At 41.8% G+C, this 19,758-nt stretch overlaps 1 protein-coding gene across 10 annotated transcripts in view; it reads right to left on the bottom strand.

Moving 5' to 3' along the window:
* Window positions 1-1,977: 1,977 nt before the first annotated feature.
* Window positions 1,978-19,758, bottom strand: part of PGCKA1 (PDCD10 and GCKIII kinases associated 1) — a 135,248-nt gene continuing 117,467 nt past the window's right edge. For 8 of the 10 annotated variants that reach the window (XM_015450236.4, XM_065544861.2, XM_045392236.3 and 5 more), the window contains 2 exons: window positions 4,926-4,979; window positions 1,978-3,718 (listed from right to left, as the gene is read on the bottom strand). In XM_015450236.4, the coding sequence (XP_015305722.2) occupies window positions 2,803-3,718; window positions 4,926-4,957 (948 nt within the window). In that variant the 5' untranslated portion in view covers window positions 4,958-4,979 and the 3' untranslated portion in view covers window positions 1,978-2,802. Of the gene's footprint in view, window positions 3,719-4,925; window positions 4,980-9,217; window positions 9,341-19,758 lie in introns of those variants that run through there. The other 2 variants (XM_005554649.5, XM_074039520.1) reach the window with 2 other exon arrangements.

The following is a 19,758-nucleotide window of genomic DNA, read 5'->3' as shown; positions in this document are numbered from 1 at the left end:
CACACTGAATGTACACACAATCTTCTAATCTTTTGAGACCAGCTGTATCCCAGGTGTTTGGGTTTTGAGGCCTCCTGTGGCAGAGACTGTAAACCGACTGCCTTGAAACGCACTGTCCATTTCCCCCTCTCAGTCACTGCATTCTGAGTTTATTTCGCAAAGCCATGCACACCACTAGAAAGACAACTTTCCTAGTCTCTTTTGCAGCTAGATGTGGCCAAGTGACCAGGTTTTGACCAAAGGGAGTATATGTGGAAGGGATGAATTATACTTCTGTGAGGTCCTTAATAGAGTGGGAGTGGGGTTTTTGACCTATTCTTTTCCAACGTGGAATGTAAATGTAATGACTGATGCCACAGCAGTCATTTTGGATTACAAAGTGACGTTGAGAAGGAAACCAAAATGACTGAAGAAGCATGGGTCATTCATACGCCGGTCATTGACACGTGGGCCATTGATACGTGGGTCACTGATACACGGGTCCGTGATACCCTGTATCTGCCACCCTGGATCACTAACTCCAGACTTCTCTTACATAGGAGGTAAATAAACCTCTATTTGTATAAAACACTCATCCCATACAACCGAACATAATCCCAACTGATACACTTAGGAAGTCACTGAAGGAATAAGCATTCTGAAATATTAAGTATTTGGTGTACTAAATACAAAAGGAGACATACCTCTAATGCAATTAACAATGCCAAGAGTTTATCTTTTGAAGGACTCTGAGTGACCCTGTATATAGAGGTCACTTGCGATGGCTTGTCATTACAATACCAAACAAACCCAGGGTAACATATGTTCATTAAGCATTTGTAAGGGTGCCATCCTTAAAGGTGCTGGAAGGCTCAGAAATCATGTTTTATACTAAATAATTATCAAAATCAAATAATGACATTATATACACCTCCCAGTATTAGAGTTTTCAGTTGTGAGGATGTAAAAATGTTTTTTAAAGGAATTGTTTTCAACCGGTAAGACATCATTTTTGAGTGCCTAGTGTCCCAGGCACTGGGCTAAACACATCATTTCATTTAATCTTTACAAGCACATACTCTTATTATTCTCACTTCACAGATGGGTAAAGAGAAGGGATACATAACTTGCCCAAAGTCGCATGGCAAAGCTGGAAATCAAACGAAGTTCAATTTCAATTCTGTGTTACAAAACACCAAACTAAAGCATCTTCCATGTTTATTTTTTTTTCTAAATAGTTTTGAGCATCCTTAATGCCTTTAAATTCTCCATTGAGTTATGTTAGAATGGTTAACCTTGTTTCAATGAATTAGAAGGCTGAAATCCAGAGAGGGCTTAATTCATCTTTGTGATAAGATCAGGACACTTAGTTATGGCATCAAGTTTAACTTGAGAGAGAGAAAGCCAAAGTCATGGCTCTGCAAACCAACTTGGTCCCTTCCTTGAGTATAATTTTGTAGTCTAGCTCTTTTTTTTTTTTTCATAGAGATGGGGTCTCGCTAAATTACCTAGGTTGGTCTTGAATTCCTGGCCTTGGCAGTCCTCTCACGTCAGTCTTCCAAAGTGCTGAGATTACAGACATGAGCCACTGTGCTTAGCTTAGCTCTTTTTTTTTTTTTTGAGATGGGATCTCGTACTGCCGCCCAGGCTGGAGTGCAGTGGCGCGATCTTGGCTCACTGCAACCTCCACCTCCTGGGTTCAAGCAATTCTCCTTGCCTCAGCCTCCCAAGTAGCTGGGATTACAGGCGCCTGCCACCACGCCCGGATAATTTTTTGTATTTTTAGTAGAGACGGGGTTTCACTATGTTGGCCAGGCTGGTCTCGAACTCCTGACCTCATGATCCACCCGCCTCGGCCTCCCAAAGTGCTGGGATTATAGGCGTGAGCCACCGCGCCCGGCCATCTAGTTTAGCTCTTTACATTGAAAGTAATATCTAGGGTCACTGATATTCTGAGAAAATTAGAACCACCTTTGAGTTAAGACAGAAAGACACATACGTTGTTATATTTTAATTAGAGTCAGACATTTAATGGCATAAAAACATTGCATATATGGCTTTGCTGTTCTGAAAGTCATGAACTTAAAACCCAAATATGACACAAGCAGTTTTAAGACTATTTTGGCCAGCCTCCCCAGTCCCAAAGGAGATTTAAAAGTAATAATGTAAAAAAGTTAAGGTCAAGGTGTTTTAAAATCACATCTCAGCTAATGACTAACCTTTTGTTTCCTGAGGACTTCTGCTCTACTGTGAAAACTGCTGAGCTTAACCCGCTGTTGAACAACTGGTTAGTTCTTAGTTCCCTGGGTGAATTGTCCCTGAAGTTAAGCCATGCTCTGGGGACACATGAGGCACTTTAATTGGGGTAGTTACTTTTTCCAGGTTGGGTACAATGTTTGGCTCTCAAAAGCAAGGTAAACAGTTTACAGTCAAAAGGAATCCTCTGTGATTGTGTGCCTTTGGGATCAAGGGTTGAGATCTTAGAGTATTCTCATAAACATCTGTACCAGGTGCTCAAAGATGTTTGAGGGTTGTCAAGCAAGCTGTTCAATTTCTGCACTTTCTGTGGATATGGGCACAATGACCCACTCAGATTTTTCTCCTAGTGTCCTGAATGACAGCTCATCGACACAGAGTGAAACTCCAGATATGTGACAAGCAGCATGGGACAGATGCTGACAATCAGAACAGATGCTGGATGTAAACAACTGGTCAGGCTGCACTGGTGCATGCTGGGAGGATCACCTGCTCTGCATCCAGGGAGCAAATGCATCTGCATGCTCAGCACGACACCAGCTTACCTCCCTGTGCAAATCCCCTCCCCTAATCAGCCTCATCCAAATCTTCTCCTGCAGTAGCAGCTTCTAAAGCCGCAAGGGCCTCCGCCACCGCTGCATCCTCGTCCACAATCTCCCCATCTCCGTCTCCATTGGAGCCATGGGCATCCTCCTGCCTGTTTCCTGAGTCAACCACAGGCATGGCATGAGCAGGACCCTTCTCATTAAAGCAGATGCTTAGAACTTCTGTTTCCACATCCTCATTCAATGAATCCCAGCTTCTCCTCCCAGAGAAGGGCGTATTCAAACCACGCTCCCCCACTGTGGGCTGAATTCCCTCAAGGGACTCATCCTCAGTATGGTTCTTGAAAACACGGTCCTTTTCATTATGGTCAATGTTGTCTCCAGCTGGACCCCAATGCTGAAGGTAATCTGGGGCTGGTATCTGGAAGACACGGTCTTGTACTTCTAAGGCAAAACTTTCTGCCTCAGAAGGAGCTCTGGAGTCTCCATTTCTCATGACTTGGGTTCCTTCTGAGGCCAGCAGCACACAGTCCTGTTTCCTGGTGTCCCCTCCTTCCAGGAAGGGTTGAGTTGGGGGAACTCCAGTATTTTCAGTACTGGTCCAGGAGCCCCTGTCATCCTGGGCAGGGCTGGGATTCCCAGCGGGCTGTGGAGCGGCAGCAGGGCCGATGCCATTGATGCCACAGGCATGGTGTTCCCCTCCAACATCCCCCTGCGGGAGCGGCCCTTGGTGAGGCCAGCAGGGCTCCCGTGGGTTAGCTGTCCTGCTGCTGCTCTCAGTCTTTTTTGAGCCCTGCCTCTGAGAGTCATTTTTCTGCACCAGGACTTCACTGTTCCATTTGCCTTTTAATTTATCAGTGTCGTCTTCATCTAGCTTGCAGCTGTTGACTTCATTGACATAGCCAGGAGAGGACACTTGAACTGGATCAAAGAGATAGCTGCAGGGAGGACAACGAAAAACCAGTCAGGTCTGCTCCATCATTAAAGATTTTTACCACAGGCCCTGCTTCTTTCTACGAAACCTGCTAATTTAATTTCTGTCATTACTCTTTTCAACCTAGATAAGTGTGTCTAAATCAAATAGATATAGTTGGTATAAAAATGTTCGGTGGCTCACACCTGTAATCTCAGCAATTTGGGTGGCCAAGGCGGGTGGATCACTGGAGGTCAGGAGTTCGAGACCAGCCCGACTGACATGGTGAAACCCCATCTTTACTAAAAGTACAAAAGTTAGCTGGGTGTGGTGGTGGGCACCTGTAATCCCAGCTACTCGGGAGGCTGAGGTAGGAGAATCGCTTGAACCTGGGAGGCAGAGGCTGCAGTGAGCTGAGATCACGCCCCTGCATTCCAGCCTGGATGACAGAGCAGGACAGTCTTGAAAAACAAAAACAAGGTTCTGCCGGAAATCCATCTTAAGAAGAGAGCCAAAAGGAGGAAGGAAGGAGGGTTAGGGGGTAAAGTAAAATACAAAGTGGTTCATAGAATTTTAAAACAAAAAACAATAAATAAAACAAGTGTCCACTAATAGGGCCATAAGGAGTATACCCTTTCAGTGGAATATTATGCAGTCATTAAAATGATAAATATGAAGTCTGCAGTCACAGGAATGATACTTACAATACATATTTTTTGAATAAAGCCAAACATCACATTATGATTACAGTGGAATAAAGCTTATTTATGTATGGGTCTAGAATAGAGCTACAATTAAAAAGACAGCATATTTGTTAAGAAAGCAAGATCATCAGTTACTTTTCTTCCCTTTATCTTAGTTAGAAGTTTATGTTCATGTTACTCACAGTTTTATGAAATGCAGTGTGGACAAAATTAAAAGCACATATGTGATTGGGGTGATTTATTTTCAGCGATGCCATTTCAGGCATCCTCAGAAACCCAGACCAAATTCAGCCTCAGAAAATGATGGTATTCCCAACATGCTTTGAGAAGTGAGCAAAAAAAGTTAAGAAAATCTAGGGCACATGTTCTTTTCAATGATATGATAACAGTTCCAAACTCTTAATGTGCTGGCAATGTCGATCATGCCCCAAGCTGGATAAATGCTCTGAATACATGCATGGTCTTTAAAAGTGACTCCACGCTCATCACAAATTCCTCCATTTAGAAGTAGTATTTCTCCAGCTTTACCTTTGTATTATTTTACAGCACCTGCACCCCATCTGGATTGTTTTCTGTTACCACCTGGAAAAGAAAGCATAAAAGGTAGAGAAGACAGTGAGTGATCTCTTAGTAGGAATTAAGTTTGCTTTTTTTTTTTCCTAGAGACTCAAAATGTATTAATAGTCACACACTTTGGCAAAAGGGTAACTACCACATGGGTCAGAGAGGGCGTTGGTAACCAGGAACACCCCATTTCCATCACTGCTTCAGCGTTCTCAGACGTTCACTGACACTTGCCTCTGTGTCAGACCTTTCTCCCAACCCTGGGGTTATGTGTTTCATCCCCATTTTACAGATGAGAAGGTGGAAGGATGCTAGACAGAGAAGGGACTTCTGCCATTTCCTAATCTGTTACCTTCTACAGAGGACACAGGAACCTCACCAGGGCACAGCCCACTGTGCAGCAGCAGCAGGAGCGGGAGGAGATTCTGAGTGGGCTCCTTGCCAGGGCATTTGCTCCTCAAGGGTTAAAGGATGCTGGAATAAGCTGGCGGATCTATTGTGTCCCATGATTCAGACACTGAGGAGCGTGACAGCCTGAATCATTGCACAAGCTTCAACCACACTAAATTTATCCTGTGTTGCTTTTCCCGCCGCTGGGTCAATCTCAACATCTCAACTCTGATTCGTGGACCTGTTCTTTTTAGCTCAAAAACATGCCCCCTTAGGCTTCCTGGCAGAAGGTGGAATTCATTTCCCACCTGCCCACTGTTCCCTGGCCCCTCCCCAAGCTGGGCTTTTCCCGATCATTTCCTTTGGAACAAAATCTTCTCCTCATATAAGACTGACCATGTTCGCCTCTTCCTTCCTCAGAATATCCTAAAAGTGAGTATGGAAGCATCTCTAAGTTACTTCTCATTTCTAAAGTCTACAGCTTTTATTGTTATTATTTTTTTGAGACACAGTCTCACTCTGTCGCCTAAGCTGGAGTGCAGTGGCGCAATCTCGGCTCGCTGCAACCTCCGCCTCCCAGGTTCAGGCGATTCTCCTGCCTCGGCCTCCCAAGTAGCTGGGTTTACAGGTGGGTGCCACCACGCCTGGCTAATCTTTGTATTTTTAGTAGAGACAGGGTTTTGCCATGTTGGCCATGCTGGTCTCAAATTCCTGATCTCAAGTGATCTGGCTGTCTTGGCCTCCCAAAGGTTTGGGATTACAGGCATGAGCCACTGTGCCGGGCCTACAGCCTTTAAAAAGACAAGCCAAAACAGAATCTGCATCCCCAGTCCCCTGTCTCCATGAAACACAGGCACCAGAAAGAGAGATCATTCACTGCTGGCTGTGTCTCTGTCTCCCCTGTTGTCCCTCTTTCCTTCTTTCAATCATGGATGAATTTCCAGGGATGCTGCTCCATAAGCTTTTGCCCACAGTGAACATGATTGGTGCTTTTTAAGAAGTATAGATGGCTTGGTCAGTTAAAAGGGACTAGATTTACATTAAAAAAATAAAATCCACAAATAACTCCCTATGGTAGGCTGAAAAATGGCCTCCAAATATCCACATCCTAATTCCTGGAACCTGTAAATAATACCTCATATGTCACCTGAGTCCGCAAGTTAAAGGTATTTGCAGATGTGATGAAGTGTAGGATTTTGAGATGGTATAATCTGCCTAGTTTATCTGTGGACTCTAAATACAATTAAATAAATGCTTATGAGAAGGAGGTGCAGGGACATTTGATTATAGACAGAAGAGGAAGAGGAAGAGGCAATGTGACCAAAAAGGCAGAGATCGGAGCAAGGAGGTCAAAAATCAAGGAGCACTGGCAGCCCCCCAAGTTGGAAGAGGCAAGGAACAGATTTACCCTTGGAGCCTCTGGAAAGAGTGTGGCCCTGGTGACACCTTGATCCCTGATACCCACCCCTGGATCAAGCCCACTGATACCAATTTCAGACTTCTGGTCTCTAGAACCGGGAGAGAATATGCTTCCATTGTTTTGTTTTGTTTTGTTTTGTTTTGTTTTGTTTTGTTTGTTTTTTTGAGACAGAGTCTCACTCTGTCACCCAGGCTGGAGTGCAATAGCATGATCTTGGCTCGCTGCAACCTCTGCCTCCTGGGTTCAAGTGATTCTCCTGCCTCAGTCTCCCGAGTAGCTGGGATTGCAGGTACCTGCCACCATGCCCAGCTAATTTTTGTATTTTTAGTAGAGATGGGGTTTCACCATGTTGGCCAGGCTGGTCTTGAACTCCTGCCCTCAGGTGATCCACCGACCTCGGCCTCCTAAAGTATTGGGATCACAGGCATGAGCCATCGCACCCGGCCGCTTCCATTGTTTTAAACCCCTCAGTTTGTAGTAATTTGCTGCAGCAGCACAGAAAACTAGTAACATCCCCAAATCACTTCATGCTTGAGGACCAAACTCCCCTTGTCCTTCCAATTCTTCCTGGGAGGACTCATGGAATGCGGAAGAGTCCCTCGGGCCAGCCCTGCATCTCTTGCCACCCTTTCTTTCCTTACTGTGCTTCAGTTTTCTTCCTAGCATGTGTCACCACTGGACATTCTGTCATAGGTTTGTTTGTGACCCACCTTTTCCACCCTTCTTCAAGCCTAATCCTCAGCACTTAGGATAGCACCTGGCACACAGCAGGCAGTCAATACATGTGGAATGAATGAACGATTTAATGGCTATAGATTAAAAATGAGAGCACTATCAGTGAACCTGCTGTGTGTCTGCAACCAATCAAGACATTTCCAGTTTGTGCCAGCCACGTCACCCAGGTGTCACGAGGGTGGGCTCAGGAGACAGAAAACCCTGCTACTATGGGACTTTGGGCCTCAGTCACTTGATCTGTAAATGGGGATAATAATATTTCTACTATGTGGTGTTGTTGGGGATCATATGAGCAAACATTCATAATAAACATAGACCAGGGGTGTCTCACCCACCCGTTTGGATACAGCATATTAAAACACCCCCTACCCCCGCCAAAAGAAAAAGATGGAGGTCTAGTATCCAAGAAAGATGTAATCTAGTTGCCAGAACCTATGGATACAAACAAGAGTATTAACAATGTCAAGTAGGACTTGGTTCTGGAATAAGGGCTAAATGGCATATTTCTATCAGCTGTGACAACAGTTGAAACAACAGTCCCATAGAGAGAAAAATCACTCTCTCTATGGACTGTGTACACACGTGTAACATTGTATCTTTCAGAATACTCTTAAATTACCCCATTTCAAAAGCCCAGGATTTTGTCCCCAGCCTCTACTCTTCCTTTACCTTCCTTTTCTGCTAATAATTCATAGATGAGCTGGATAAATAGGACAGGCGAGAAGCAGCACATGCACCTCCTCCCCTCTCTCCACACCTCTCCTCTCCTCTCCCCTCACCTCCATCCACACCTCTCCTCTCCCCTCCCCTCCCTCCACACCTCTCCTCTCCCCTCCTCTCCCTCCACTCCTCTCCTCTCCCCTCCTCTCCCTCCACTCCTCTCCTGTCCCCTCCCCTCCCTCAACACCTCTCCTCTCCCCTCCCCTCCTGACCCTCCCCCTCCACAATTCACTCTGAAATCTTGACCCTTTTCATGCCTGCAATAGTTTGTTTATCTTGGACTCCTTAAAAGTAAACAAACCAACAAACAATGACAACTGGTCAGGAGGATAGGTAGTAAAAACAAAGGTAAAAAAAAAAAAAAAAAAAAAAAAAGGTCAAAGAAAAGGAGAAAAGAGCTTAGAAGTGTTTGAGAAACAAGGAAGGCAGACTGGATTGTAATAATGTAACTGAAGCAATCATAAAACATTACTCATTGAGAAATCTCAGGTCAACTTTACGATGGTGAATTCGAAAGGTGTACAGGGGAAGGCAAAAGAAAGGAGGAAAGAAAAGAGGGAGGAAAGACGAAGGAAGGCAAGAAGGCGAGGAAAAACAGGCAGACACATCCAGAGTGACACCTTGCATTCCCAGCTCCTCAGAGGCTGATCAAGACTGACCCTGGGGCACCCTCCATCCCCACCTTCTGTTGCTATAGCCAAGACCACAGGAGCAGGCTGCACCAAATGAAGTGACTGCGGAGATTTAACAGCCGCACTCGAAAACTGCCCCTTCCCTGCTTCTGAAGGAAACAGATATCATCTGTGGCTTTTAGACTCCCCTCCTTGCCCAGGAAAACCACAGGATCTATACTGTTCTTCCAAGCTGTGCAGTTACAAAGGATGTTGTGGTGGTTTTCCTCTTTCAGAATCAGGTTTCCAGTTTGGTTCCTCCCCCGCTTGCCTCCCATTAGGGCACCCCACATGGGTTTCCTATAGACCTGGTCCCATACCTGAGGGTCATGCTTCTGCGCCTCCCGGAGCTTGGCAGGGACAGCCTCTTCCTGGTTAGAGGTTCTGTCCTCTCTCACCTCGCCCTGAGTTTGCCTTCCCCAGCAACATTCCTTCTCTAGATCAGACGGATAGGCTCTAATGTCCAAGGTTGTGTGACTGCTGACGAAAAGGGTGGGGACTAATGTACTCACGCCCAACCCCTGCATGCCTGTGTCTACAATTATTCTTCCTTATATGATGTGTCATATAAAGTTTAATTCATTTCTTTTTTCATTTGTCACTCCCACTTCTACATCTTGCGTTTAGCAAGGACTTCTCCTAAGTCCAGGGGCAACAAGGAAATACTCCGGGTCTAGCATGCGATACCCAGCAATGAAAACAATATGCTCTTTTGATGTAAGATTGGGTTCAAAATGAGCAGTCTATTAGCTTTCTTCCTTGCCTCCCTTTTGGCAACAGCTAGCTTAAAGGTAAGAATTCAGTTGTTGGGTACCCTTTATTACAGAGCAAAATCAAAATTTGCTTTCTCTTTGGTGTACAAAAAAGCAACAGGCAACGAAGGGCAAATCCTTCACAACCGCTGCTGGGTTTACATAGGGGAAAAACAAACACCATTAGGATGGCTGTGTCCACCCATTGCTGCTGCTGCCTGCTCCTGCAGCCTTGTGTTGGGGGCTGACTCTGTTCTGTGTTTAAAGAAGGTCATGCTAATGCCGTGTCAGTCATTGGTGAAGCCTCCTTGCTGGGAGGGTAGCAATGGTGGTGGGGGAAGGGGGAAGTCCAGAGAAGCCCAGGAGTTTTCTAACCAGGCAGAGAAATTAACTGAGTATTCATCAGGAAGTCAAGGGCATATAGAAAAAGACTCAACCCATTTGGAAAGAGTTCCCTTTAAATAGTGATAGCTTTGAAGAATGACAGGGACATTCTAAAAGGACACAGGAATCCACTTGTAGAGGTTTTACTGACCAAAGTGGAACAACTGGAGTATTAAAATAATTACTAATATACAGCATTATAGCCCATTGAATAAAACAAGGACTTACGAGTCCACACTAAGATACATAAAGGGAAAGGGAACATTCTACCTTACAAGTAGGAAACCAGCTAACAAACATACGAGAAATACTGGAACTAGAAAAATCACCATTTGATAGCCATCATAATAATAATTAATGTCAGTAAGAAGTATCAATGGATGGTAGGACTAGTGGGTGAAATTTTGAGGAGGACAGGACATTTAGTCTCAAAGTAGCCCCCCGCCGCCAATATGATTAAGGATAAAATAGTATTCTTACACTGGAGAAACCTGGCATACAGGGCCTCAACCAAGTAGTCAAAGGTAATAGTGCCACAATGAAACAAATCAATGGCATGTGGCTCCTGATAGGAGGCACTGAGAACTTAGCCTCACTTCTGAGATTTTCTGACAAAAGAGCATACTCTGAGTTGAAACATGAGGGATATTCTGCAAAGCAACTGGCCTGTACTTTTAAAATAATGTAATGTTATGAAAAAGCAAAGAAAGACAGAAGAATGCTTCCAAATTCGAGAAGATTTAAAAGACATGACAACCGATGTACTGCATGTCCTTCTTGCTAAAAGGTCGTTATTGACATAATCGGTAAAATCTGAATAAGGTCTGTAGATTAAGTAATGGTATTAAATTGATGTGAATTACTTGCTTTTGAACATTGTCCTGGGGTTATATAAGAGGATGCTCTTGGGGAAGGACAGAACAAGATGGCCAAATAGAAGCCTCCACTGATCTTTGCTTCACTGCCCCACAGGAACACCAAATTTAACAACCATCATCTACACAAACAAGCACCTTTATAAGAACCAAAAATCAGATACGCAATCACAGTACCTGGTTTTAACTTCGTATTGCTGAAAGAGGCACTAAAGAGGGTAGGAAAGACAATCTTGAACTGCTGATACCTATTCCTTGGCAGTGGCTGCATGACGTGGAGACAGAATCTGTGTGTTTGGGGGAGGGAGAGTGCAGTGATTGTGGGACTTTGCATTTGAACCCAGGGCTGCCCTATCAGAGCAGAAAGCAAAACCTGGCTGAAATAAGCTAAGCCACGACCCTACAGTGTACCCACACACAGAGGGAGCATTTGAACCAGCTCTAGCCAGAGGGAAATTGTATGGTCCAGCTGTTGGAACTTGAGTTTTGGCAAGCCTCAACCAAGGACTTGGACTAAATCCTAATAAACTTGGACTAAATCCTAATAAACTTGAAGGGTAGTCTAGGCCAAAGAACTGTGGTTCCTAGGCAGGGCGTCAGTGCTGCGCTGGGGCCAGAGCCAGGGGACCTGGGGGGCACCTGATCTGCTAAGACACAAGAGTGGCTAAGGGAGAACCTGTGTCACGTGTCCCCAAAACCCAGGCAACACAGCTCACAGCAATGAAAGTGACCCCCTTCTTGTGCTTGAGGAAAAGAGAGGGAAGAGTAAAGAGGACTTTGTCTTACACCATAGGATACCAGCTCAGCCACATTAGGATAGGGCACCAGGCAGAGTCATGAGGCCCCCATTCCAGGCCCTAGCTCCTAGATGACATTAATAGACATACCCTGGGCCACAAGGGACTGCACCTTCCTTGAAAGGAAGGATCAAGTCCTGGCAAGACCCATCACCTGCTGACTAGAGAGCCCTTGGGCCCTGAATAACCAGCAGGAATACCCAGGTAGTACGCTGTGGGCCTTGGGTGAGACTCTGAGACATGCTGGCTTTAGGTGAGACCCAGCACATTCCTAGCTGTGGTGGCTATGGGGAGAGACTACTTCTACTTGAGAAAAGCAGAGGGAAGAGTAAAGTGGACTTTGTCTTGCACCTTAGGTAACAGCTCAGCCACAGTGGGGTAGAGCACCAAGTGAGCTCTTGGAGTCCCTAATTCAAGCCTTGGCTCTTGGATGGCATTTCTGGACTGAAGGATGTGTCCTAGTGTTGCCAGGCCCTGAAGGATGTGTCCTAGGCCTGGCAACACTTACCACAAACTGTCTGAGGAGCTCTTGGGCCTTAAGGGAACATCGGCAGTAGCCTGGCAATACTCCCTGCGGGTCTGTGGTAGTAATGGTGATAGGGAGAGGATCCTTTTCCTGGGAAAAGGGGAGGGAAGAATGGAAATGGCCTTGTCTTATGGTTTGAGTGACAGCTCAGCCCCAGTAGAATAGAGCACCAGGTAGATCTCTAAGGATTTTGACTTCAGTCCCTATCTCCCGCCTAGGGCCTGGGGTATCTTGTTGCCCTGAATGGAAAGACACAAGCCTGGCTGGCTTTGCTCCCTGTTGATTGTAGAGCATTAGGGCCTTGAACAAACATAGGAGCTAGCTAGATAGTGGTTACAGCGAAACTTGGATAAGATCCAGTGCTGTACTGGCTTCAGGTCTGACTCAGCTTAGTCCTAGTGATCATGGCCACAAGGGTGCTTGTGTCACCCCACCCCCAGCTTCAGGTGGCTCAGCACAGAGAGATAAACTTTTGTTTGGGGAACAAGAGTCTCTGCCTGGTAATCCAGAGAATTCTTCCAGATCTTATCCAAGACCACCAAGGTGATACCTCTATGAGTTGGCAAGAACCATAGCATTACTGGGCTTGGGATGCCTCTAATGTAGATATGGCTTAGATCACAACACACAAGTCCCTTCGAATACCTGAAAAGCCTTTCCAAGAACAGGTACAAATAAGCCCAAACTGGAAAGACTATGAGGAATACCCAGGTTCAATGCCCAGATACCAATGAGCATCCACAAACATGAAGACCATCCAAAAAAAAAAAAAAAAAAAAAAAAATTACCTCACCAAAAGAACTAAATAAAGCTCCAGGGACCAATCCTGGAGAAACAGAGATATATGACTATTCTGACAGAGAACTCAAAATAGCTGTGTTGAGGAAACTCAAAGAAATTCAAGATACCACAGAGAAGGAATTCAAAATTCTATCAGATAAATTTAACAAAGAGATTGAAACAAAAAGAATCAAGCAGAAATTCTGGAGTTGAAAAATACAAGTGACATACTGAAGAATGCATCAGAGTCTCTTAACAGTAGAATTAATCAAGCAGAATAAAGAATTAGTGAACTTGAAGACATGCTATTTAAAAATATATTCAGAGGACACAGAAGAAAAAAAGAAGAAAAAACAATGATGCATGCCTACAAGATCTAGAAAATAGCCCCAAAAGGGCAAATCTAAGAGTTATTGGCCATAAGGAGAAGTAGAAAAAGAAATAGGGGTAGAAAGCTTATTCAAAGAGATAATAAGAGAGAACTTCCCAAACCTAGAGAAATATATCAATATCAAAGTACAAGAAGGCTATAAAACACCAAGCGGATTTAACCCAAAGAAGACTACCTCAAGGCAATTAGTAATCAAACTCCCAAAAGTCAAGGATAAAGAAAGGATCCTGAAAGCAGCAGAGAAAAGAAACAAATAACATACAATGAAGCTCCAATACGTTGGGCAGCAGACTTCTCAGTGGAAATCTTACAGTCCAGGAGAGACATGACATGTTAGTGGCATAACATATTTAAAGTGCTGAAGGAAAACAACTTTTACAGTGGAATAGTGTTTGTGGCAAAAATATTCTTCAAACATGAAGAAGTAAATTTCCTAGACAAACAAAAGCTCAGAGATTTCATCAACACCAGTTCTATCTTATAAAAAATGCTAAAGGGAGTACTTCAATCAGAAAGAAAAGGATGTTAATGAGCAATGAGAAATCATGTGAAGGTACAAAACTTGCTGGTAATCATAAGCAAACAGATAAACACGGAATATTATAACATTGTAACTGTGGTGTGTAAACTTCTCTTGAATAGAAAGACTAAAAAATGAACCAATCATAAATAATAACAAAAATTTTTCAAGACATAGACTGTACGATAATATGTAAATAGATACAACAAAAAGTTAAAAAGTGAGGGGATGAAGTTAGAGTCTTTGTTTTTGTTTTGTTTTGTTTTTTTCTTGTTGGTTTGTTTATGCAAGCAGTGCTAAGTTGTTATCAACTTAAAATAATGGTTATTTATTCATTTTTTGAGACAGAGTTTTGCTCTGTTGCCCAGGCTGGAGTACAGTGGTGCAATCTTGGCTCACTGCAACCTCTGCCTCCCAGGTTCAAGCAATTCTTCTGACTCAGCCTCCCGAGTAGCTGGCATTACAGGTGTGCACCACCATGCCTGGCTAATTTTTTTTGTATTTAGTAGAGACGGGGTTTCACCATGTTGGTCAGGCTGATCTCAAACTCCTGACCTCAGGTGATCTACCTCCCTCTGCCTCCCAAAGAGCTGGGATTACAGGCATGAGTCACTGCACCTGGCCAGAATAATGGGTTTTAAGATAGTATTTGCAGGCCTCATGTCAAATTAAAAAACATACAATGAATACACAAAAATATTAAAATCAAGAAATTAAATTATATTACCAGAGAATATCACCTACACTAAAAGGAAGACAGAAAAGAAGAAATGAAGGAAAGGAAGACCACAAAACAACCAGAAAACAAATAAAATGGCAGGAGTAAGTCCTTACTTGTTAATCATAAGATCGAATGTAAATGGACTAAGCTGTCCACTCAAAAGACAGAGAGTGGCTGAATGGATTTAAAAAGACCTAATGATCTGTTGCCTATTAGAAACACACTTCACCTATAAAGACACATATAGACTGAAAATAAAGAGATAGAAAAGATGCTCCATGCCAATGGAAACCAAAAAAGAGCAGGAATAACTATGCTTATATCAGACAAAATAGATTGCATGACAAAAACTTTAAGATAAGACAAAGAAGGTCATTACATAATGATGAAGGGTTCAATTCAGCAAGAGGACATAACAACTGTAAATATATATGCACCCAACACTGGAGCATTCACATATATAAAGCAAATATTATTGGAACTAAAGAGAGGGATAGACCCCAATACAACAATAGCTGGAGACTTCAACACCCCACTTTCAGCATTGGACAGATCTTCCACACAGAATATCAACAAAGAAACATTGCACTTATCTGTACTGTAGATCAAACGGAACTAATAGATATTTACAGAACATTTCATCCAACTGCTGTGGAATGTACATTCTTTTCCTCAGCACATGGACCATTCTCAAGGACAGACCATATGTTAGGTCACAAAACAAGTCTTAAAACATTCAAAACATTGAAATGATATCAAGCATCTTCTCTGACCACAATGGAGTAAAACTAGAAATCAATACCAAGAGGAATTTTAGAAACTATATGAACACATGGAAATTCAACAATAAGCTCTTAAATAAACACTGGGTCAATGAAGAGATTCAGAAGGAAACTGAAAAAATTCTTGAAACAAATGATCATGGAAACACAAGAGACCAAAACCGATGGGATCCAGGAAAAGCAGTTCTTAGAGGGAAGTTTACATACATGCCTACATAAACAAAGAAAAACTTGGAATAAATAACCTAAAATGCATTTTAAAGAATTAGAGAAGCAACAATAAACAAAACCCAGAATTAGTAGAAGAAAAGAAATAATAAAGGTCAGAGCAGAAATGAAGTTGAAATGAAAAAAAAATACAAAAGATCAACAAGAGATTGGTTTTTTTGAAAAGATAACAAAATTGGCAAACCTGTAGCCAGACCAAGAAAAAAGAGAGAAGATCCAAATAAATAAAATCAGATGAAAAGGAAGACATTATGACTGATACTGCAGAAATTCAATGAATCATTAGTGGCTACTATGAACAATTATATGCCAATAAGTTGGAAAATCTAGAAGACAGGGATAAATTCCTAGACACACACCACTTATCAAGATTGAAGATGAAGAAACCCAAAACTTGAACTGACCAATAACAAGATCAAAGTTGTAAAAAAGTCTGCCAGCAAAGAAAAACTTGGGACCTGACGGCTTCACTGCTGAATTCTACCAAATATTTAAAGAAGAACTAATACCAATCCTACTCAAACTCTTCTGAAAAATAGAGGAGGAGGGAACATTTTCAAACTCATTCTATGAGGCTAGTATTACCCTGATACCAAAACCAGACAAAGACACATCACAAAAAGAAAACCACAGGCCAATATCCCTGATGAGTGTCAATGCAAAAATCCTAAAAAAAAATACTAGCAAACCAAATTCAACAACACATTAAAAAGATTCATTATGACCAAGTTGACCAAGTGGGATTTATCCCAGGAATGGAAAGATGGTTCAACATATGCAAATCAATGTGATACATCATATCAACAGAATGAAGAACAAAAACCATATGATCATTTCAACTGATGCTGAAAAGGCATTTGATAAAGTTCAACATCCCTTCATGATAAAAACCCTAAAAACATTGGGTATAGTAGGAACATACCTCAACATAATAAAAGCCATATATGACAGATCCATAGCTAGTATCATACTGAATGGGGAAAAACTGAAAGCCTTTTCTCTAAATCTAGAACATGATAAGGATGCCCACTTTCATCACAGTTACCCAACATAGTACTTGAAGTCCTAGCTAGAGCAATCAGACAACATAAGAAATAAGGAGCATGCAAATTGGAAAGGAAGAAGTCAAATTACCTTTGTCTGCCGATGATATAAACTTATATTTGGGAAAATCTAAAGATTCCACCAAAGAACTATTAGGACTGATAAGCAAATTAAGTAAAGTCACAGGATACAAAGTCAACATACAAAAATCTTAGTATTTTCTATATGCCAAGAGCGAACAATCCAAAAAAGAAATCAAAAAAGAAATCACTTTTCTAATAGATACAAATAAAATTAAATACCTAGGAATTAATAAAAAAGTGAAAGATCTCTACAATGAAGACTATAAAATGTTAGTGATAGAAATTGAAAAGGACACAAAAATTAGAAAGATATTCCATGATTATGGATTGGAAGAATCAATGTTGTTAAAATGTCCATACTACCCAATGCAATCTGCAGATCCCATGCAACCTCTATCAATGTTTCTTCAAAGAAACAGAAAAAACGATCCTAAAATGTATGTGGAACCACAAATGACCCAGACTAGTCAAAGCCATACTGAGCGAAAAACAAAACAAAACAAAAAACAAATGGAGGAATCACATTACCTGATTTTAAATTACATTACAGAGATACAGTAATCAATACAGCATGGTTTTGGTATAAAAACATAGATACATAGACCAATAGAAGAGAGAACTCAGAAACAAATCAATACACTTATAGAGATCTCATTTTCAACAAAGGTGCCAAGAACATACACTGGGGGAAAGGACAGTTTCCTCAGTAAATGGTGCTGGGAAAACTAGATATTCATATGGAGAAGAATGAAACTGGATCCCTCTCTCTTGTCATACATAAAAATCAAATCAAATGGATTAAAGACGTAAATCTAAGACCTCACACTATGAAACTACTACAAGAAGGCACGGGAAAATCTCCAGGACATTGGACTGATTAAAGATTTATTGAGTAATACCCAAGAAACAAAGGCAACCAAAGCAACAATGGACAATAAAGACCACATCAAGTTAAAAAGTTTCTGCACAGCAAAGAAAACAATCAACAGAGTGAAGAGACAACCCACAGAATGGGGGAAAACATTTGCAAACTATCCATCTGACAAGAGATTAATAACCAAAATATGTAAGGTGCTTAACTCTACAGGAAAAAAAAAATCTAAGAATCCAATTAAAAAATGGGCAAAAGATCTGAATAGATATTTCTCAAAAGAAGATATACAAATGGCAAACAGTATAGGAAAATGTGCTCAACATCAATGATCATCAGAGAAATGCAAATCAAAACTACAATGAGGTATCACCTCAACCCAGTTAGAATGGCTTTTATCCAAAAGATAGGCAACAACAAATGCTGGTGAGGATGTGGAGACAAGGGAACCCTCATACACTGTTGGTGGGAATGTAAATTAGTACAACCACTATGGAGAATAGTTTTGAGGTTTCTCAGAAACTAAAAATAGAGCTACTGTATGATCCAGCAATCCCACTGCTGAGTATATACCCATGAGAAAGGAAATCACTATATTGAAGAGATACCTGCACTGCCATGTTTATTGCAGCACTATTGACAATAGCCAAGATTTGGAAGCAACAGAAGAATGCATAAAGAAAATGTGGTATGGAGTTCTCACAATGGAGAACTATTCAGCCATGAAAAAGAATGAGCTCTCTTCTTTGCAACAACATGGAGAGAACTGGAGGTTGTTATGTTAAGTGAAATAAGCCAGGCACAGAAAGACAAATTTCTCATGTTCTCATTAAAATTTCTCAATTCCTCATGTCCAATTAAAACAAATGAATTTCAGAAGATAGAGAGTAGATAGACGGTTACCAGAAGTTGGTAAGGGTAGTTGGAGGAGGGCGTGAAAGAGAAGCGGGGATGGCTAATGGGTGCAAAACAAAAGTTAGAAAGAAAGAATAAGGCCTAGTATTTGATAGCTTAACAGGTGACTGTAGTCAATAATTATTTATTTGTACATGTAAAAATAATTAAAGAATATAACTTATTTGTTTATAACACAAAGGATAAATGCTTGAGGCAATGGGTGCTCCATTTACCCGGATTTGATTATTATGCATTGCGTGCCTGTATTGAAACATTTCATGTACCCCATAAATATATACGCCTACTATGTACCCACAAAAATTAAAAATGATTTTAAACATTTAAAATAAAAATAAATGAAGTAAAATCTGCTTGAAAAATGAAATATCAGTCATAACATTGACTTTAAAGTGAAATGGGCTGGAATTATTCAAGAGACCAACCTAAAAAAGAACTGTGTGAACCTGAACAAGTAGTATCTGAAAGGGAAGACTTATATGTGAAAATACATTCAACTTGATTAACAATCAAAGGTATGCTAAACAAAACATACATGTTTTTGCTTATCTAACTAGAAATGAGTTTTTTTTTTTTTTTTTTTTTTCTGAGATGGAGTCTTGCTCTGTCACCCAGGCTGGAGTACAGTGGCGTGATCTTGGCTCACTGCTACCTCCGTCTCCCGAGTTCAAGAGATTCTCCTGTCTCAGCCTCCTGAGTAGCTGGGATTATGGGCATGTGCCACCACACCCAGCTAAGTAGAGATGGGGTTTCACCATCTTGGCCAGGGTGGTCTTGAGCTCCTGACCTCGTGATCCCTCCGCCTCGGCCTCCCAAAGTGCTGGGATTACAGGCACTCAGCCATAAACGAGTTGTTAAAATGTATACTTGGTGTCAGTGTAGGATGTAGGGAAACCTGCTAGTCATACACTACTGGTAGGAGACATTGAAAGCAATTTGAGAATCTGTATTAACAGTGGAAACTATGCATAATCTCTGCCTCAGCAATTCTACTTGTGTCCCTAAGGATAAAATTAGTAGTATGCAAGAAGATTTGGTAATAGCGAAAACTTGAAAAATAATAACAATAAGGTAGCTCTTAAATATGGTATCTTTACTCAACAGTATACCCTGCAGTCATTAACAAGGTGCTGGAGAAAGAGGTTTGCATATGTGCAAAAAAGGCAGTTACAAAATGACATGTATAACATAA

This window comes from Macaca fascicularis, chromosome 5, assembly GCF_037993035.2.
Source record: "Macaca fascicularis isolate 582-1 chromosome 5, T2T-MFA8v1.1".
Taxonomy (NCBI): domain Eukaryota; kingdom Metazoa; phylum Chordata; class Mammalia; order Primates; family Cercopithecidae; genus Macaca; species Macaca fascicularis.
The sequence above is the reverse complement of the archived record's forward strand: the minus strand, read 5'-3'. Positions and strand labels throughout refer to the sequence as shown.